The 22,787-nt window shown below is 39.7% G+C and overlaps 1 protein-coding gene across 4 annotated transcripts in view; it reads right to left on the reverse strand.

Moving 5' to 3' along the window:
* Nucleotides 1-22,787, reverse strand: part of PHF8 (PHD finger protein 8) — a 103,657-nt gene that overhangs the window by 72,593 nt on the left and 8,277 nt on the right. For all 4 annotated transcript variants that reach the window (XM_028482543.2, XM_007118894.3, XM_007118893.3 and 1 more), the window contains exons 3-8: nt 8,140-8,225; nt 7,641-7,749; nt 5,136-5,296; nt 4,386-4,527; nt 3,474-3,660; nt 1,482-1,644 (exon numbers count right to left, since the gene is read on the reverse strand). In XM_028482543.2, the coding sequence (XP_028338344.1) occupies nt 1,482-1,644; nt 3,474-3,660; nt 4,386-4,527; nt 5,136-5,296; nt 7,641-7,749; nt 8,140-8,225 (848 nt within the window). The remainder of the gene's footprint in view (nt 1-1,481; nt 1,645-3,473; nt 3,661-4,385; nt 4,528-5,135; nt 5,297-7,640; nt 7,750-8,139; nt 8,226-22,787) is intronic.

The raw sequence follows: 22,787 nt of genomic DNA on the forward strand, positions 1-22,787 counted from the left end.
AAAACACAGACCTACTAGAGCATGGCCTTGAGGATATGGGGAGGGGGAAGGGTAAGCTGTGACGAAGTGAGAGAGTGGCATGGACGTATATACACTACCAAACGTAGGGTGGATAGCTAGTGGGAAGCAGCCACATGGCACAGGGAGATCAGCTAGGTGGTTTGTGACCACCTAGAGGGGTGGAATAGGGAGGGTGGGAAGGGGGGAGACGCAAGAGGGAAGAGATATGGGAACATATTTATATGTATAACTGATTCATTTTGCTGTAAAGCAGAAACTAACACAGCATTGTAAAGCAATTACACTCCAAGAAAGATGTTAAAAAAAGGGGGCAATTATTGAAGCATTTGATGTAATTTAATAACGAAGGGCATGATAAAAAAAATAATAATCTAAGCTCTTATCTCAAGATTGGGAAAAGGAGGGCAAAATAAACCCAAAGCAAGCAGAAAGAAGGAAAAACAAAGATAAAAGCTGAAATCAGTGAAACTGAAAATAGAAAGACAACAGAGAAAATCAATGAAACAAAAAGTGATTCTCTAAAAAGTTCAACAAAATTGACAAACTTCCATTAAGACTAATACAGAATAAAAGAGAAGGCACAAATTACTAACATCAGGAATGAAACACAGGGTAGCACTAGAGATTTGGAAGATATCAAAAGAATAATAAAGAAATACTATCTCTACACACATAAATTTGACAACTTAGATAAGATGGACCAATTGCTCGAAAAGCACAAACTTACAATTCACTCAATAAGAAATAGGTAATTTGAATAGCCTAATACAGGTTTAAAGAAATTGAATGTTAATTAAAAACTTCCCAAAAAGGAAATTTCCAGGTCCATGTGGCTGCAGTAGAGAATTCTACTGAACACTTTGAGAAAATTTAACACTAATTCTGAAATCAAGGAATTAAGAAATTAGAAAGTCAAGAAAAATCTAAATCAATGCAAAGACATATGTGTTCATGGAAGATTCAACATACTAAAGATGTCAACTTTCCCCAAATTGAGACAACTATGGGGACTTTTTCAAAATAAATATACTCAGATCCCACCCCAGACCAACGAATTCATAATTCTAGGGGTGAAGCCAAGGCATTTATTTTTTCGGGGAAAAAAAAACCCCTACCCCCACCTAGGTCATTCTGACTTATAGTCTATAATGCGAGTCTGTCATTCACTATCTCTAGAGTCATGGGGCTAAGAGTCCTGTTTTCTATCTGTCCACCAAGTTTACATCAGTCCAGTGCAAAGGAGCCTATCAACTTCCTCCTGGACCTCCCCAAGCAACCACACTGCCCACTGGCCACCACTCGAATTTTCTTGATGTCCACTTCTGAGCCTTCAACTGATATGAGAGGGATATCTCCCATAATCAGATCAACACATTATGGGAAGGGGTTGGTTACAGTGCCACAAGCTCTCTTCCTCTTCCCACCTTCCTCAAACCCTCCCAGAGGAGCCCAGGGAAGACCTGTAGGAATGAAAAGTGTCTGTCCTTGCTTCACAGAACACTTGTAGCACTTGTCCACCTGGTCCCCAAAGAACATCTCATTCTGGTTAGAGGAGCTGCTCCAGCACTCAAAGAGAGTCAGGTTGGCATTTGTTGGGCGGATCAGGTAGAAGATCTTCTCACCCTGAAACAAAGAAAGATTGACATGTCAAAAATATCAAGGGTTTCCAGAAAAGTCTTCTGGGAGTCTCCAAAAGAATATTCTCTCTCTCATGTTCCAAGACCATGTAGTATGCTAGAATTCCTTCTGTCCAAGGATCATTTATATATATATTTGGAAAATTTCAAAAGTCCTTTTGCACTTTGTACTTTTAAGCTTCTATAAAACTGACAAAAACAATTTGGAAAGGGCATTTCAAACAAAATTGTCAACTTAAGACAAATGTACACCAAAGGCTCCTATTTTAGATGCAATGCCAAATGAAAAATGGCCTCTATAGATGAGTAGATCAATATTACTAGCCCTAGGAGAATTTAAGGCCACATTACTAATGAGAAGAAAATTGAATTTGCCTTTAAATGCCATTTACAGAGAGCGTTCCTTCTCACACCTGCAATCAAAGCTAATAAAAGTTTAAAAGTTCAGTAATCACCCAAGGACTTCTGTAAGCTTATATGTTGGGTGATTATCTGTTGGAAGAACATAGTATTTCCTAACTATGTTTTGCCTGGATAATCACCAGATAGATAATTTGGCAGAAAAGAAAAAAACCCACTAGCACAAAATATCCCCAACCCATAGCTTGATTAGTTTAACCAATATTTCATAATACATTTCAATGTAGAGAATTATCTACTAGAAATTATCTACTGTACAATTAGAGAAATTTGAATCAGATCTGTAGATTAGATAACAGTATATATCAATATAAATTTTCTGATTTTGATAACTATACTGTGGTTATATAAGAGAATACCCTTGTTTTAAAGAAATACACACTGAATTATTACTACATAAAGGGACACCTTGTCTGCAACTACTCTCAGGTGTTTCAGAAAAAATATTTATGTAAAACCATTTTATTATGTTTGCTTCAGAGAAAGAGAGAGTATAATAAAATAGTAACATGGGAATCTGAGTGAAGGGCACACAGGAAATCTTCCTATTATTTTTTGCAATTGTTCTATGAAAAAGAAACTATTTAAAAATAAAAAAGTTAAATCTAACATTTGCATAATAGCACTTTCGTTTACACACTCCAATTTCTTCATGATAAACCAATGAAAACAACTAGTTCAGGATTTGTGATCATTTGGACAAGAGCCACATCCAAGTTTTCTGCTCTTTCCTTGGCGTTTCTGATAAGAAAGCTAAATAGCATGAACAGTGGTGGAAAACAATAAAACTTAAGAAATTTGTTTTCCAGACCTCAAAAATCCTTTATACTCATTGACAATCGATATGCTAATTATAAAATTGTAACGACCACTAAAAGGGAAACTATAGAAAGGCTGACATTAAAAAAAACCATCTCATATGTGCTCTATCTTGATGGTGGTGGCAGTCATGCAACTATTTATATAATTGTCAAAACTCATCAAACTATACACTTAAAACAGATGAATGTCATGGTATACAAATTCTAACTCAATAAACTTGGAGGGGAGAGGGAATTTCTCATGTTACCAGAAATTTCTGCAGTAAATATGGACATTTCCATACATAGCGGTAGGAGTACAGATTGGTTCAATTAAAATAACAGTCAGAGAAAACCTTAGGCATCTGCTGTTATTAAAAAAAAATAAAAGTTAACCATCAGAACTGTAAAGTAGAGACAGTTTATATGGCATATCCACTCAGTACCCAACCCTGATAGAGCAGTTATGTGGAAATAGCACCCAAATAGAATCTAGGACGCAGGTAGGCCTTAGCAGCCTGTCTTTATGCTGCCACCTGAAACAAACACGGAGGCCCAAGGCCTGGCTGTCTTCAGAAGCCATAGCCATTCTTACCTTGAGCACATGGTACCAGACCGAGGTGCCACCAAAGTCAATGTGAAAGTCTGTATAACTATCCCGCACGCTCATGAGGCAGTACTTCTGCACATTGGGCCTCTCAAAGATACACTCCTCTGGCCACAAGTTCTCCACCCATGAGAGCTTCCGAACAATCTTGGGTGTCTCCACAAGGTTAGAAAGCCTATCAAGGAAGGGGTGGAGAGCAGATGTCAGCTGATTGGGAATTGAAGGTTGAAGCCTGAATAAAATGCCCCCCCATCCCAGTGAGACTCAGATAAGAAAAAGAAGTTCTCTCCACAGAATCCCAAAGAGCACATAGGACACATATTTTTGTAAGTCCAGTCAGCATCCTCATTCCACTCAGCTCTGGAATTCCTAAGTCCCAGCTCCATAGCCTTCCCCAGTCAAAGGTGATCATTTCCTCCACTAAATGCTCAGAATCTCCACACCCAGGCCCACTCACTTGGCACATGGTGTTTAACAGTATTGTACTGTCCCCATGTCGTAGTGTCTTCTTTATGAGGAACAATTAGAGAAACCTCTCAGGGCTCAGTTCCAGGTAAAGAAGTGTTTACCTGGGACAGAGAACCTATCCTGGGGGTTAAACAGTGACCATGCCACAATCTAAACACCAAAAAAAGGTCTAAGAAAGCTGTCCTAAATCTTGAAGGAAACAAAAATTAATTAAAATAGCTACTGTATAATCTATTCTATGCTAGAAACTGTAAAGGAGAAATATGATTTGGTTGTTATAATGTGAGCAGCTACCCTAGAAAGTATTAACCAGCTCCTCATCCCAAAGGAAGAAACCACCAGGAAGAAGGGAAAGGAACACTAATACACACTCAGTATATCACAAGTCCTAGGCACTTTGTGAGGCTTTTTACTTACCCCTTTCCGTCTTACCTGGTATCAGAGAATTCCAAACTAATGACATTGAGGACTTTCTCCCTCTTCCCGCTATAATAATATTTCACAAAATCACCAAGCTTCATCTTGCAGTCAGCCTGGCGGGTCACATCAATCACATCAATCTCTTTGTCAGAACCTGGAGTAAAGAGATGGATTCTGCACCAAGTCTCAGGGATCAGAGAAGACTCTCACGTCCCCTAACCAGTCCCTAAAATGACCTTACACTGAAAACTTCTCACTGTATTTGTATGTGCATAAATGGGAAGTGGAGATAGGTATTCCTCACACTCTCCTTAGACCTATGTGCCAGGTCCAGACCTGCTAGGGCAACAGAACTGCCTGACACATAGTCTCACTCACAGTACTATCCACCTGCCTGGGCCCTGCTTCCTCACTTCTCTTCCTATCCCCCAAAACTCATGTCCAGAACACAATTAGCATGTGAGGGCAAAAGTCAAAGGCTTTCTCATCTCAACAGAGGACAGAGAGGCCATAACAATCCTTGGAATTCCCCAGGTAAAAGATGGGGCTCAGCCTGGGGTTCTGTGGTCTGTTAGGAGGAAAAGGAAGGGAAGGCTAGGATTTTGGTTCTAGCTTTACCTAAGAATGACTCTGGGCAAGGCACTTCACCTCAAATTCCCAAGATGGCTAGAAAGGAAATGAAAAACATAGACTGGAGGGGAAGGGTCATACATTTTGATGGGAGTGAACAATGTCACAGTTAAGAGGGTCTGTGGTGCTTACCAACATAGTGTTCCACATCCCTCACAGTAAATGATGGTGAGGGCAGCGTCATCCCCAATCCATCCTTCTTCAAGACCAGGATGGGCACACTGAAGCTATTCTCTTCCAGGAATTCCACGGTCAGCTGACTTCCAGTGGGCTTCAGAATCACTTCATCTGAGCTGTGGGCCACATGAGAGAAAGCCTGAACCCTAGAGGCCCTGCTACTGAAGGCCTCACTGGTTGCTGTCACTCACCCAAGGTGTGGGGTCTTCCTGAGGGGCTCTAATGTTGGCTGGAAACTAATGAGTGGCATAAACTTCACCTGCCAGGGAAGAAATGACCTATCGAAGGCAAGAAGCCAGGTCACTGGCAGAGGTGGGAAGCTAAATCCAGGATAGCCTGTCAATATGGTGCTCTTCTCTAGATGACAAAGGAAGAAATCACTCAACAGCCTGCCCAGGAAGAAAAGACATATCTGACAAGTTTAGCTAAATTACTCTAACCCAGAGCAGCACTACCCCATTTTAAACACTGGCAAATAAAGAGAAAAGACTAATTTAAAAAACAAAAACAATTTTTACAGCCACTCTCTTGACACACATACTTAGTTAACTAGAAAACAGGAGTTTTTGGTTTTCTTAAAATCATGCTGGAGAAAAGACTGGCTATTTGACAAGTTGTGTTGGGACAAACATCTGAAAAAATATTAAGATCAATGTCTATCTCACTCTTTAAGTAATTCTAGATGGAACAAAGATCAAATTAGAAAAAATAAAGCCATAGAGTAGTAGAAAAATTATCGGAGAGACAAGGCCCAGTAATCAATATAAATAGTAATAAGTAAATTTACATAAAATTAAAATTTTCTGCAAGGAAAGCTATTACAAATCAGTATGAAACAGGCAGTAACCCAACAGAAAAACTGCTAAACAATGTTAAGAAGGCAGTTAACAGAGAAAGAAATAAAGATGACTTATAAATGTACGATAATAGACATGCTTCCCTCATAACTAAAGAAATGCAAGTGGAAACAATGAAATCTCATTTTTTATCTTATCAGAAAGGCAAAAAAGTTTGATAATAAACAGTGTTGGCCAGGATATAGGGAAATAGGTACCCTTACACATTGTCTAGTGGGAGTATGAAATAGTGTGGCCACTTTGAAAACAATCTGGCAATATTTATAAACATTTTTAAAGCACATACCCTTTGACTTAGCAATTTCACTTTTAGGTAGTAAATCTACACGTATACTCACCCACATATGCAAAAACCTAAGTACAAAGACATTCACTGTGCATTTTTTTTCTAATAGCAAAATACTAGGGGCTTCCCTGGTGGTGCAGTGGTTGAGAGTCCGCCTGCCAATGCAGGGGACACGGGTTCGTGCCCCTGTCTGGGAAGATCCCACATGCTGTGGAGCAGCTGGGCCCATGAGCCATGGCCACTGAGCCTGCGCGTCCGGAGCCTGTGCTCCGCAAAGGGAGAGGCCACAGCAGTGAGAGGCCCGTGTAACGCAAAAAAAAAAAAAAAAAAACTAGAATTGATTTAAATATTCATCAACAGAGGACTGGTTAAATAAATTATACATCCATACAGTGAGTGGAGTACTAAACATCCATGAAAAAGAATGAAGAACATAGGTATATGCTGTTATGGATTGAGCTCCATAATTTAGATTTTAAAAAAAGCAAGATGCAGAACAATAAGTGTTTCTGTTTGTGTTTTTTAATAAAAAAGGGGACACACACACACACACACACACACACACACACACACACACACACACACACACATATGTTTGTATAAGCAAAAACTATTTCTGAAAGAATGCACAAGAAATTGGTTGACTCTGGAGAAGGGACCTGAGGGGTCTGGGGTAGAAAGGAGACTCACTGCCTTTAAATAAACAAATAAAACAAAAATTATTAAGTTGAAGAAACACTTAAAATCCTAAATAACACTTCAATTACAGGAAAGCTGGAAAAGGTCAAATGAATTAAAAACTAAGCAAAAGAATGCGTTATTCATTAATTTTTCTAACATTTTTGCTCAATTCAAGTAATTTATTTAATAATCCCATCTTAATATTCTAAAAGAAAAAAAATTTTCTTGATTTTAAAAGAAATACATGACTACTCAAAAAAATTTTTTTCCAAAGAGTTTCGTCTTCTCTACAATGAGAGAATTAAACTTTCTGATTTTTAAGACTCCTTCTAGTTACAGCATTCCCTGGGTGCATGTAAATATCCTCTCCTGACTGATGCGAAAACTGCCTATCTACCAAAAGTTTCTACAAGTGGACCTTAATGTACTCTGCACATCAAATGAAACTCTAGCAATGTTTCTCAGAAACTGACTAAAACAGAAGATCCCTCCCCAGAGGGAACTCACAGAGCCCTGCAGACATCCCCAGATGGTGGAGGTACCCAGTGTGACAGCCAGTGGGAAAGCTGGGAAGAGATGGGCCCCAGCTTCCCAGAGCCCTGGCATTCACTGGCCCTTGGAGTACGGGGTCCTCACCTGTCAAAGGTCCTACTCCGAAGCTCTCGAATGAACGTAGGGCTTCCCGTCTTCACTGGCTTCCCCTTGTGTGTATCATGGCCTTTTGAAGATACACGGCGTTTTTTCACTAAACCAGAAAAAGACAAGACACTGTCGGTCAAAATGGCTACAAGCTATGGTTCCAAGAGCAAACGCCTCAGCAGATCCTGCTTCTCTTCCAATCTAACAACCCCTTGGATCATCTGGAGTCAAGGAGGCCCTCACAGTCTCAGGAAAGCTCTTGGTGAGGATAGGTGCTTCCTCTGGGGAATCCCTAAGTAAGGGAGGGAGGTGAAACTCTGAATTTCTGCCCTCTCAGTGGAGTAGCTGCTGGCCTGCAGGGCCTACACAGGCTTCTGCTATTTCCCAAGGGAGACAAATCTGAAGCACTCAGGAAAAGGCAATTTTCCTACCAAGCTTCCTTTGCTTTGTCTCTCCTATGGACTGCCTTCTCTTAAAAACCCCAAGATCTACTTACTGATGGAGGGCCCATGTAAGACCTCACAGTTGGGGCAGTGGTAGAGGTCAATGTCAGCAGCCTTCTCCTCTTCAACACCAACACAACTAGAAAATAGAAAATCAGCCAAGGTTTGTGGAAATTTTACTTTTCATAAGGTCTAGAACTGTGCTGTTCAGTACACAATTAAGTAAAATTTTAAATGCAGTTCCTCCATCACACTAGCTACATTTCAAGTGCTCACTGGCCACATGTGGTTACCATATTGGGCAGATTATCAAACTTTTTTGTCAACGCAAAAAGTTCTATTGGACCAAATGGTCTAAAATAATTATGACAGAGCTAAAAATGTACAGACACTAAAGCATCATTAAGACTCAGAATGGTCAAAGCTGAAAGAGACTCTAGAGCAGTGCTGTCCAGTAGAAATATAATGTGAGTTAAATATGTAATTTTAAATGTTCTAATAGCCATATTAAAAAGGTAAAAAGAAACAGGTGAAATTAAGTTTAATAATAATTTAATATTTTATTAACCAATATATCTAAAATATTATTTCAACATAAAATCAAACATTTAAACTTTATTGAGCTATTTACTTTATTGAATGAAAAGGAATGAAAACAGTATTTTATAGTCAACAGTGGTTCCCTCTAAGTGAAGGATTATGGTAACCATTTTTCTCTTATATGTATTTTCTAATTTTCTACAATGAACATGTGTTACTTATTTCATATTGTAATGTCTGAGAAAGAGTATTTAATTCTGAAAATCTGAGTCTGCATGTATGTGAGCTGGTAATCTCACAAAATTTAAAGCCTTCCTCACCAAAGAAGTCATCGGCAGCCCTCCAAAAAACTTCTGGCTAAGATCTCCTAAAATCTTTGGTCAGCCACAGAGAACAGGGAGCATAAAAATAAGGCAGAGCTCCAACCATTTTGGCCAAGACTGACTTCCTAGGATCAGGACCCCACCACCTTCCCGACTGCTAACCCTGTAAACCTGTTGCACATCAATAAATTGAGGACATTTTATTTTATAAAAGGATTGGTCTATTATGAACTGGAAATTTAAAAAAAACCAAAATACCCTGGGTCCTTCACCTCAGAACGCCTAAGAAGCACTGTGTTAGAACCCGGTCAGGTAGAAGCTGTACATTCTCCCAGACCCTTGTAACTCAGGGCTGGGCTGGGGGTGAACATCCCCCTCACTTTCCAGTGAGACTCTGAGATCACCTCTCCTCTATCCTTGTGTAAGATCTCCTATTCCTCTGAGTTTCATATCATCCAACAACAGCTCTTCCCACTCCTCTTCACTATCAGCTACTTATCTCCCCAACATATGCTCTTCACTCACTGAAGAACTTGCTCACAGATTCCTCTTCATCCCAAGTCCTGTCAGCCTCCCACGTGACATAATTACAGATATAAAGGCCTAATATCCCAGCCTCTTAGCTCATTGACCTTCTCATCTTCAGAGACTGCTGCCTCCACTCCCATTTCAGCTATCAACTCTCATGGCCATCCCCCAGACCTTGTCAACACTTGCAACTGCTTCACCTCTGGAATATGAAATGCATACATCACACTCTGACCACAAGTACATCCATCCAGCTCTCATTCATTACACCTGTTCTTTGCCCTCAAAATCCCTTGATCCTACTTTTCACCTGTTCAACTACTGTTGCCTTCACCGTTCTTCCCTATCTAGTTCATAGATTTCATCATTCCTCGTTTCAACCATTCTCTTACAGATACTTTCAACTCACTTGCCCCACTGCCTTTACATCACTCCCACATGCAAATCCCAACCCTGGCTCAATCCAACTATATAACATTGGACCACTGGACATGGCTAGAGAAAAATCATCCATTGGATTGGTGCCACAATAAATTCTCACTGTCCAAAATATCTAAGTCACAGAACAACCAACACAATATTGAAGGAGAAGAACAAAGTTGGAGGACTGATGCTACCCGACTTGAAGACTTACTATAAAGCTACAGTAATCAAGACAGTGTGGTATTGACGAAAGAATAAACAGATCAACAGAACAGAAAAGAGAGCCCAGAAATAGATCAACAGAAATATAGTCAATTGATCTTTGACAAAGGAGCAAAGGTAATACAATGGAGCAAAGACAGTCTTTTCAACAAATGGTGCTGGAACTGGACATGCAAACAAATGGAATTAGACACAGACCTTATATCCTTTACAAAAAAGAACTCAAAATGGATCACAGACCTAAATATAAAATGCAAAACTATAAAACTCCTAGAAGACAACATAGGAGAAAGTCTAGATAACCTTGGGTTTGGCAATGACTTTTTAGATGCAACATCAAAGGCACAATCCATGAAAAATGAGAACTGATAAGCTGGACTTCATTAAAATTAAAAACCCATTCTGCAAAAGGTATTGTCAAGAGAATGAAAAGACAAGTCAAAGACTGGAAGTAAATATTTGCAAAGGACATATCTGATAAAGAACTGTTATCCAAAATATACAAAGAACTCTTAAAACTCAACAATAAAAAAATGAACAACCTGATTAAAAAATAGGCAAAAGATCTGAGCAGACACCTTACCAAAGAAGATATACAGATGGCAAATAAGCATATGAAAAGGTGCTCCACATCCTGTATCAATAGGACAATGCAAATTAAAACAATGAGATATCACTATACACCTATCAGAATAACCAAAAAATCCAGAACACTGACAACACCAAATGCTGGCCAGGAGGAGGAGCGACAGGAACTCTCATTCTTTGCAGGTGGGAATGCAAAAAACAGCCCCTTTGGAATACAGTTTGGCAGTTTCTTACAAAACTAAACATACTCTTACCATACAACCCAGCAACTGTGTTCTCTGGCATTTACCCAAAGTAACTGAAAACTATGTCCACATAACAACGTGCACACAGATGTTTATAGCAACTTTATTCATAATTGCCAAAATTTGGATGCAACCAAGATGTCCTTCAGTAGGTGAATGGATAAACTGTGGTACATCCAGACAATGGAATATTATTCAGCACTAAAAAAAAATGAGCTATCAAGTCAAGAAAAGACATGAAAGAAACTTTGAAAGAAGCCAATCAGGCTACATATTATATGATTCCAACTACATGACATTCTGGAAAAGGAAAAACTATGGGGACAGTAAAAAGATCAGTGGTCACCGGGGATTGCAGGGGAAGAGAGATGAACAGGCAGAGCACAGAGAATTTTTAGAGCAGTGAAACTATTCTGCTACTAAAATGATATAATGGTGGGTACAAGTTATTAAACATTTGCCCAAACTCACAGAATGTATAACACCAAGAGTAAATCCTGATGTAAACTATGGATTTGGGGTGATAATCATGTGTCAATGTAGGTTCATCTACTTTAACAAATGTACCACTCTGGTGGTGGGGGATGTTGATAACGGGGGAGGCTATGCATGTGGGGGCAGGAGGCATATGGGAAACCGCTGTACCTTCCACTCAGTTTGGCTGGGAACCTAAAACTACTCTAAAAAATAAAGTCTATTTTAAAAAATCTGGGTCATGCTGCCTGACAATTCTCCTGTATTTCCCTGCTCAGTTCTCTCCACCATTATCCACAATGGCTATTTCAAATCTCTGACCCCCCACTGCCTTCCTCTTCTCTCTCAGCAAATGACCCTGCCTCCTACTTCTTAGACAAAATGAAGTAATCAGATGGGAACTACCTCAACTTCTCACACCAAATCCACCTCCTTCTGCACCCTTCTTTTCCTCCTGTTACAACGAAAGAACGATCTTTCCTTCTTTGTAAAGTCAGCTTTTCCACCTGGGTCACATCTTTTTTTTTTTACCTTCTCAATAAATTCTCTCTTCTTTCTGCAGTATCTTCAACCTCTCCCTCTCTACCTTCTCCTTCACAATAGCATTTAAACTAACTCACTGATCTTTGCAAGACCTTCCCTGCCTCCTTTCTGCCCCTCTCTGCCACTTCAGAGCTAAATATCTTCTTTGTTTAATCCTATGCAGCTTCACAATGACTTTTATTTAAATAGGTATTGATTATACATTTTATGAAACTCAAAAGGTACAGAAGTGTATACAGTGAAAAGTCTCCCTCCTACTCCTAGCCACACTGTACTATCCAGAGATGTTCTACCAGGGCCAAACCTATAAAAATAATTTTTTTGAGTTGCTGTGTACACTTTCTCACCCACTGCTGCAGTCTGATTTTAGTCCCCACCTTCTCTAAAAGAGACTTCACTGATATCTTGACCTCCTTACTGAAACATGCAATAAGTACTTCCTTCCTTTATCTCATTTGACCTCCTAGCAGCATTACCAGAGTGCCGACCCTGTGCTCTCTCTACTTGACTTCCGTAACACCCCATCTGCCCGGGGTCCATCACTCCAGCTAACATTTAATGAGCATCTGCCAGGCCCTGGTCTAGGTGCTGGAGAGACAAAGACACAGAACAAAGCATACAAAAATCCCTGCCCTCATGGAGCTGACAATCTAGTGGGTGAAGCAGACAAGAAGCAAGATAAATCAGGGTAATCAGTGAAATATATTGTACGTTAGATAGAGGAGTTAAGTAGAAAAATAAAGCAGGAAGGGGAATATGTATGCATGTATATGTAAGTATACATACACACAGTGGGGGGTGAGGGGAATGACAGTGGTGTTGAAATTTTAGGTAGGGAAGCCAGGGAAGGACTCACTGACAAAACAATTTTTGTATAAAGACCTGAAGGGAGTAAAGGAGCAAGCCATATGTATATGAGGGAAGAGCATCCCAATTAGAACAGCAAGTACAAAAGCCCTGTGGCAGGAGTGTGCCTAGATTATTAAATCAACAGAGAGGAGGACAGTGTTCTGGAATAGAGAGAGCAAGGGGGGCAATAATAGGTCAGAAAGGCTCATGCAGTAGAGTCCTGTAGGCCAGGGGTCCCCAACCCCCGGACCTTGGACCAGTACCAGTCTGTGGCCTGTTAGGAATTGGGCCGCACAGCAGGAGGTGAGTGGCGAGCAAGTGGAAGCTTCATCTGCCGTTCCCCATTGCTCCCCATCGTGCGCATTACTGCCTGAATCATCCCCCTCCAACCCCGGTCCGTGGAAAAATTGTCTTCTATGAAACCAGTCCCTGGTGCTAAAAAGGTTGGGGACCACGGCTGTAGGACATCATAAAGGACTTTGGCTTTACCTGAGTAAAGAACTGGGTGGAACCACAAGAGGATTATGAGCAGGGATGTGATGTTATCTTAATTATGTGTCTGGCTGCTCCTTCTGTTTTCCAGTGCATTCTTTTTCTCCTGCCCACTCCTTAAATGTTGACATTTCTTAGGTCCTCTTGCCTAGGCTCTCTTTTCTCCTTACTTTCTCTTGTTGGTTTCACTAACTCCCAGGGCTCCATGTGCCCTCTATATAACTATAACTGCGAGCCAGATCTCTCTGCTGAGTTTCAGACCCTTCCTCGAAATTTCTCCTGGATATTTCTACTGGATAGCCCACTTACACAGTACTTCAAATTTAACACGTCCAAATTCAATTTTTCCCCCTGCCTGGCCCCTAAACCTGCTCCCTCTCTAAGGCACCATAACCTTACCAGGTGTTTAAGCCAGAAACCTGGCAGCCACTGATAACTTGCCTCTCACCTTTTCCCTCCACTACACCCTGAGTAGGTATTCAAGCTCAGGACCTTAGACTTTAGGGCCAGACTGCCTGGGTTTATAGCCTAGCTATACTTTCCACTTACTACCTGTGAGATCTTAGGCAAGTTACTTAACTCTATGCCTCAGTTTCCTCGCCTCTAAGGTGGGGATAAAAATTTGTATGTGTATTATAATGTTGCTCTCAAAAGTAAATGAGTTAATTTATATAGTGTTTAGAACAGTGCCTGGTACAGAGTAAGTGTTCTGTATGTGATGCTATTATCATCCAAGTTATCACCATGTCCTATCACTTCTATCTCCTAACTGGCTATCAACTGTTCCCTTCTGTCATCCTCACTGCCCCTGCCCTAATCCAGGCCACTATTATCTCTAAATGGGACTACTGTCCTGTCCTCCTAACTGGGCTCCTGGCCTCTACTCTGTCCTCACCCAAATGGCCCTCCACACTACAGCCAAAGTGATCTTTTTAAAATGTAAATTTGATCCTGTCAACCCTTGTTCAAAACCCCTCAAATGCTTCCTATTTTTCTTAAGATAAAGTATAAACTTATCATGGCCTAAAAGACCCTACCTCTTGCCCTTCACACATAGCATCGGCTATAAAATTTGTGGGGCTGGTGCAAATGAAAATCAGGGGCCCCCAGTTGACAAATAAAAGCTATTTCCTCTCTTCCATGATCTCTCTCAACTTGCCATGGGGCTTTTTGTTAATTACTGTCATGTTCCCTTGGGCATGGGGATACTCAAGGGGCAAGTGCAGGCCCTCACAGGCACTCAGGGGCCATGCACTATGACTTAGTGTGCAGGGTGCATGAACCTGACCCTGACTCTCCAGCACCTGCACCCAGGCCCAGCAACCCAGGCAGCCAGTCGAGAATCTGTTCAGGGAGGCAGCGAGAGGTAGGACCACAGGTGAGCTAAAGCTCTAGGTCCCCAGGACAAACTCCACTGTCCCCTTGAACCTCACATACAAAACACAATTCAAAGGTAAAATTATTAAGAATTTCAAGACTACAACCACAGAGCATTAAACTTCAAGCATGGGCATGGGGCCCCCTTCCAAATATGAGGTTGTGTGTGACTACAGCAGTCACACACCCATGAGGCCAGCGCTGCTCTAAAACCCAGCTCGACCCCCAGTGCCATGCTCTTTCTGGTCTCTGGGACTCATCACACATGGCTCCCTGTGCCTACAACATTCCTTCCCTTCCTCTTCCCTACTGCCATGCCTCACCCCCCTAACTATCCATATTTCAGCACTCACCCTGCAGACTTGCAACTGCCCATTTACTTGCTATCTGCCCCTACTACATACAGCAGACAGCAACTCTTGTTCACCCCAAATCCTCACCTTATCCATCTTCCAGTCTTGCTTTATTTATTATTCAACCCAATTCATTGGGCTAGATAATATCTCACATCAGGAAGGCATATGGATGAAAATCAGGCTTCTGGCTGCACTGTCTCAATAATTATTACCTGGACCAAGGTTCCTAAATGCTGTTTTGCTTCCTTAGTAAAGAGGACAATTATCACAGCACCAGGTCTCAAGATTAAGATGAATTATCCCCAACATGTGCCACAGAACCTGGCACATGGTAGGCACTCAGTATTTGGATGTAAGTGGGTGCATAAATTCAATAAATATTGACTGAAAATAGCTACTGCCCTCATGGAGTGGACAGTCTGGAGGGGGAGACAGGTGGTACCAAAACAGTTTCATAAGCGCTATAGTAAATAAAGTATATTTACTTTATTTATAAAGTAAATAAAGCAGGGTAAGGGGGTGGTGAGTGAATTTGAAGCCTGCATAAAAGGAGTTGAGGAGAAAAGTGAACTGTGAATATACTATCACACATATATTAACACATCTAATCTCTACAACAAATCAGGGCATTCTGTACAGTATTTAGAGGCACAGAGTTTAAAAGTGCAGACTTGGGAGCCAAACTGCCTGGGTTTAAATCTCACCTCTGCCACTTACTAGCTGTGTGAACTTAGGCAATTTACTTAACCTTGCTGTGCCTCAGTTTCTGCATCTATAAAAGAAGAATATTAATAGTACCCCACCTCATAGAGTTGTTAGGCTTAAATGAGCTAAAGTAGGTAAAGAACTGAGAGTACTTGGGACAAAGTATTAGCTATCATCATTATTAATATTATTCTAATTTAACAGATAGGAAATCTGAGTGGTTAAGGAACTTGTTGGTCATTACAAAACTAATAAATAGCAGAGCAGGATAAAAATCCAGATCCATCTGACTCCACTATACCACTACAATAAATAACTAGAATATAATGTGGTGTTATTAGTAGAGTCAAGTGCTATGAGAACACAAAAGTGGGCATTCAGTCCTTCCAGGGATGTGGAACTGAGGTGGGAGCTGAGGGCTGGAGAAGCTTGAGAGGTGACAAGATTGCCCAGGATCCTGTCTAGCTTCTTATCTGCTCAACCTCTGCTCTCTGAGGATTCCCTAAGAGCCAGGTCCTGTCACCACCTGTGCCTTGGAAAAACAATGTCTTCATTCATCAATAAAGAGGAAAAAGAACATATTTTACCTTTCTTCATTATTCAAAAAATATCAGAAAATCCAAGTCAATTTCTAGTTTCCTGCAACACCTTGATCAGGCCAAGCACAATGTATAAAAACAGGGATGACCCATTCTGAGATGCTGAGGCACCCACCATTCGCACCAGTGGCCCCCCCGCCTCCAAGCACATAGGACTTGGAGGAGTACAAAGGACACTGAGCAAGTTTCAGTGCACCAGGGATGTTTCTTTTTGTTCTACCCAGACCCTGGAACATAAGTTTGCCAATAACAGGCTTCACTAAATGCTGGATGCACCAACAGAATCACTCCATGTGCACTGACATGCAGGCAAACAGGCTGTAATCTCTATCTCCCAAAAAACCCAACCAAACAAAAAATCCTCTTGTGACCCCTTCTGTCACTGCCCTGTTACTCTATTCCCCTGTATACCAAAACTCCTCAAAACGGAGTCATCCTTGAGTCCTTTCACAACCCCAATCCAATCTGTCAGCAAATCCTGTATCAATATATATTCAAAATCCAACCACTTCTCATCACCACTGACTCCAGTCCAAGTCACCACTGCCTAATTAGACCAGTGTTTCTCAAATATTAGGGCACATCAGAAACACCTGGAGGGCTTGTTAAGACAGATTCCTAGACCTCATCTCTAGAGATCCTGATTTGGTAGATCTGGGGTGGGGGCCAGAAACATGCATTTCTAACAAGGTTGCCGGTGATGCTGATGCTGCTGGTGCAGGGACCACATTTTAAGAAATAATGATCTACAGTGATCCCCGAACTCTCCCTGTTTCATCCCATACTCACTTTGAGTCTGTCCTCACAACAGCCAAAGCCTAAACCAGATCACAACTCTTCTTTGCTCAAAATCCTTCTATGGCTCCCATCCTATCTGGAGTGAAAACCAAGTTCTTACAATGGCCCACAGGACCCTATACCTGTGGTTCTCAAAATTTAGTGTGCATCAGAATCACCTGGAAGGCTTGTTAAACCATAGATTCCTGGGTCCCACCTCCAGAGTTTCTGATTTGGTAGGTCTGGGGTAGGACAATGGAATTTACCTAACCAGTTCCCAGGTGATGCTGATCCTGCTGGTCCTACTTGGAGAACCACTGCCCTACATGATTTGCACCCGCACCCCCACCCCCCATCATCAGCTTCTACTACTCTCCCCTCACTCTGTCTAATAACATTGGTCCCTTTGCTATAACTGGAAAGGTAACATGTCAGGTGTGCTCCCCACTCAGTGATGCCTCTGTTTCCAAAAGCAGATTTTCATTTACCTCCCATAACTCAGTCCTGGGCATCATGCCTATCAGACCTGATCTGAATTTTCATAATACTCCTCTTGGATACTGACCACCCATCCTTTGGTACACGTTTGCCATCCCAAATTTCTTCTAGGTGGGTTGGGGCAAAAATTATGCTATCCCACTGGTGAAGGAATTCTGATTCCTTCCGTTGTTCATTCTGATTGTAGTGGTGACATGAATCTACAAGTGTGATAAAATTGTATAGAACTAAATACACATACACACACACAAATGAGTGCGTGTAAAACTGGAAAAATTGAAATAAGATTGGTGGATTGTACCAAGGTCAGTTTCTTGGTTTTGATATTGTACTGTAGTTATATAAGATATCACCATGGGGGAAACTGGGTAAAGGTACAAAGGCCCTCCACATACATTTTTTGCAACTTCCTATGAATCTATAATTATTAAAAAATAAAATTTATTTTTTTAAAATATGTCACTCCAAGAGACATCCTGTAAGCCCTGACAGAGCAGGCTGTCCTTCTGATACTTTTAACTCCACACCCTATAAGACCTTCTCCAGAGCAGGGATTCTGCAGCCCATACATTGTATCATAGTAAACTCTGAATATGGATGCTAGGCCTTCTCTTCCCTTTGCTACACACTCCTAAAGCTGTGTAGCAGCTGCTTCAGTTGCTTCAAAACGAGTGATGTCCATTTTAACCTGATTTCACTTTGAACAAAAATGTGGAGTGTGTGTGAGTTTATAAGCCTGATTTTCTCTATCTCCCACACCACCTTGAAAATGGCTTAACCTGAACAGTGCTTTATACTATCTATAGTATTATATCCTATAGCAAGAGTCCAAGGGACCCAGGTTTGACTTGTGGTTGAGCAACTAACTGGCTGTGTAGCTTTGAGCAAGCTATTTAGCCTCATGAGAGAAAATAATAGCTCCAAAGAGCTATTTTAAAGATTAATTGGTCACTTCTGGTTCTGGAATAATGGAGTAAACACACTTCTCCCTATTTCTCCCTATTACTACCACTAAATACAGCTAAAAATCTTGGACATTAAAAGGTAAGACGACTCTGAAAGATGGAGAGAAGGCAGCCTGACTAGATGACAGCAGGATCTGAGGTAGTGAGTGCCAACAGAGAGCAACTGGGGTAACCTGGACTTCCACTCCTACCTGGCAGTAAAGAAGTAGTACCCCCTTCCCCTGCCACTGAAGTGCAGTGTCTGAAGAAGCCCACAAAAACGTAAGATATAATAATATCCAGAATCTCATAACATAATATCCAAAATATTCAAGATATAATGAAAATAATCACTCATCATATCAAGAACAAGAAAAATCACAACTTGAATGAGCAAAGAAAATCAATCTCAACAATGAGATGACACAGATGTTGGAATTATCTGATAAGGATTTTAAAGGAGCAACCACAAAAATGCTTCAAAAAACAATTACAAACATGCCTGAAACAAATGAATAAATAAAAAGTGTTAGCAAAAAAATAGAATCTCTGCAAAGAAATAGAAGATATAGAAAAGAACCAATGGCACTTCTAGAAAAAACTATAGCAACTTAAATGAAAACTCACTGCATGGGCTCAATAGCAGAATGTAGACAACAGAGAAAAAAAATAGTAAACCTGAAGATAGAACAATAGAAATTATCCAATCTGAACAACAGAAAGAAAATAGACTGAATTACGAACAACTAACTTTAAGTCAACAAATTGGACAACCTAGAAGAAATAGATATATTCTTAGAAATATACAACCTGCCAAGACTGAATCGGGAAGAAATAGAAAATTTGAAGAGACCAGTTACTAGTAATGAGATTGAATCGGTAAAAAAAAAAGAAAAAAAAAAACACCCAGCGAAGAGAAACCTAGGACCAGATGGCTTCACTGGTGAATTTTATTAAACATTTAAAGAAGAATTACCACCAATTTTTCTCAAACTCTTTAAAAAATCAAAGAGAAGGGAACACTCCAGAACTCATTTTATGAGGCCAGCATTACCCTGATACCAAAGCCAGATAAGGACACTACAAGAAAAGAAAACTACAGGCCAATATCCCTGATGAATACACACGGAAAAATTCTCAATAAAATACTAGCAAACTGAATTCAGCAGCACACTAAAGGGAACATTTCCCATGATCAAATGGGATTTATCCTTGAAATACAAAGCTGGTTCAACATAAGCAAATCAATAAAGGTGATACATCACATTAATAGAATGAAAGAAAAAAGTGATCTCAAAAGATGCAGAAAAAACATCTGACAAAATTCAGCACTGATTCATGATTTTAAAAAACACTCAATGGGGTATAGAAGAAATGCACCTCAACATAATAAAGGCCATATATGACAAGCATAGAGCTAACATCAGACTCAATGGTGAATGGTTGAAAGCTTTTCCTCTAAGATCAGGAACAAGACAAGGGTGCCCACTCTCACCACTTCTATTCAACAGAGTACTGAAAATCCCAGCCAGAGCAATCAGTCAAGGGGAAAAAAAGGCATCAGAATTGACAAGGAAGAAGGAAGAAGGAAAATTATCTCTATTTGCAGATGACATGATTTTATATATAGAAAATCCTAAAAATTCCATCCAAAAACTGTTAGAGCTAATCAATGAATTCTGTAAAGTTTCAGGATAAAAAATTAACATGCAAAAATCAGTAGCATCTCTACACACTAAAAACACATTGTCTAAAAAAGAAATAAAGAAAACATTCCCATTTACAATAATGTCAAAAACTATAAAATATTTAGGAATAAATTTAACCAAGAAGGTGAAAGACCTCTACACTGAAAACTACAAGACATCAATGAAAGAAATTGAAGAAAACACAAAGAAATGGAAAGCTATCCTATGTTCATGGATTGGAAGAATCAATACTGTTAAAATGTCCACACTGCCTAAAGCCATCTATAGATTCAAAACAATCCTTATCAAGATTCCAACAGTATTTTTTTTACAAACGTAGAAAAAACAATCTTCAAATTCATATGGAATCACAAAGGACCCAGAATAGCCAAAGCAATCCTGATAAAGAAGAAGAAAGTGGGAAACATCACATTTCCTGATTTCAAACTGTATTATAAAGCTATAGTAATCAAAACAGTATGGTACTGGCATAAAAACAGACACAGTATCTGTTGGAACAGTATCAAGAGCCCAGAAATAAACCCATGCATACACAGTTAAATAATATTTGACAAGGGAGCCAAGAATACTCAGTGGAGAAAAGACAGTCTCTTCAGTGAATGGTGCTGGGAAAATTGGATATTCACATGTAAAAGAATGAAAATAGAACCCTGACTTACACCACTCACAAAAATTAACTCGAAATGGATTAAAGAGTTAAATGTAAGACCTGAAACCATGAAACTTCTAGAAGAAAACATAGGAAAAAAGCTCCTTAACATGCATCTTGGCAATGATTTTTTGGATATGACATCTAAAGCACAAAGTGACAAAATCAAAAATAAATTAAAAATTTAGTTTGACCACATCAAACTAAAAAGTTTCTGCACAGCAAAAAAAAAAAAAAAAAAGAAAGAAAGAAGAAATCATCAAAATAAAAAGGTAACCTATGGAATAGGAGAATATACTTGCAAATCATGTTAAATAAGGGGTTAATATTCAAAATAAATAAAGAACTCATACAGCCCAATAGCAAAAAAAAAAAATCTGGTTATAAAGTGGGCAGAGTAACTGAATAGGTATTTTTACAAAGAAGACATACAAATGCCAACAGGTACATGAAAAGGTGCTCAACATCACTAATCATCAAGAAGATGCAAACCTAAACCACAATGAGATATCATCTCACACCCGTTATAATGGCTTATCAAAAAGACAAGGGATAACAAATGTTGGTGAGGACGTGGAGAAAAGGGAACCTTTGTGCACTGTTGGGATTGCAAACTGGCACAGCCACTTACAGTATGGAAATTCCTCAAAAAATTAAAAATATAACTATCATATGATCCAGCAATTCCATTTCTAGGTATCTATCTGAAAGAAACAAAAACTATGTTAAAGAGATATCTGCACCTCCATGTCCACTGCAGACTTATTTATAATAACTGACTCATGGAAACAACCTAAATGTCCATCAAAAGATGAATGGATAAAAAAATGTAATACATGTATATATAAATACACCACACACACACACACACACACACACACACACACACACACACACACACACAATGGAGTACTATTTAGTCATAAAAAAAGAAGAAAATCCTGCCATTTGCAACAACACGGACAGCCCTTGAAGGCATTATGCTAAGTGAAATAAGTCAGACAAAGACAAATATTATATGATCTCACTCATATGTGAAATCTAAAAAAACAAAACCCAAACTCATAGAGAAAGTGAGATTTGTGGTTATCCTCCAGAGGTGGGGGTGGGGTGGGAGAAGTGGATGAAGGTGGTCAAAAGGTACAAACTTCCAGTTATAATATATATAAGTACTGAGGATGTAATGTACAACATGATGACTACTGCTGTATAGTATATTTGAAAATTGCTAAGAGTAAATCCTAAAACTTCTCGTCACAAGCAAAAAAACTTATTTTTCTTTCTTTCTCTCTTATTTGTACCTATATGGGATGATGGATGTTAACTAAACTTATTGTGGTAATCATTTCACAATATATGTATATGTAATTCAAGTCATTATACTCTATACCTTAAACTTAAACAGTACTGTATGTCAATTATATCTTAATAAAACTAAAGGAAAATAGATTGAAAAAAATGAACAGCGCTTCAGCAACAAAGAAATCCACAATGAGAAACAGCAATAATCAGGGAATTCCCTGGCGGTCCAGTGGTTAGGACTCAGAGCTTTCATTGCTGTGGCCCAGGTTCAATCCCTGGTCGGGGAACTAAGATCCCACAAGCCATGCAGTGTGGCCAAAAAAAATAGCATAATCAAAATCCTGAACACAAAAGACAAAGGAAAGATCTTGAGATCAGTGAGAAAAATGACATTTCCCAAAGGAAAACACCAATTTAAATGACACAGGATCTCTCATCAGAAACCATGGCGGCCAAAAGGAAGTAGCACAAGTTTTCAAGGACTGAAAGAACTGGAAACACAGAATCTGATATCAAATGAAAAGACCCTTCAGGAATTCAAGGGGAAATCAAGACATT

This window comes from Physeter macrocephalus, chromosome 21, assembly GCF_002837175.3.
Source record: "Physeter macrocephalus isolate SW-GA chromosome 21, ASM283717v5, whole genome shotgun sequence".
NCBI lineage: Eukaryota > Metazoa > Chordata > Mammalia > Artiodactyla > Physeteridae > Physeter > Physeter macrocephalus.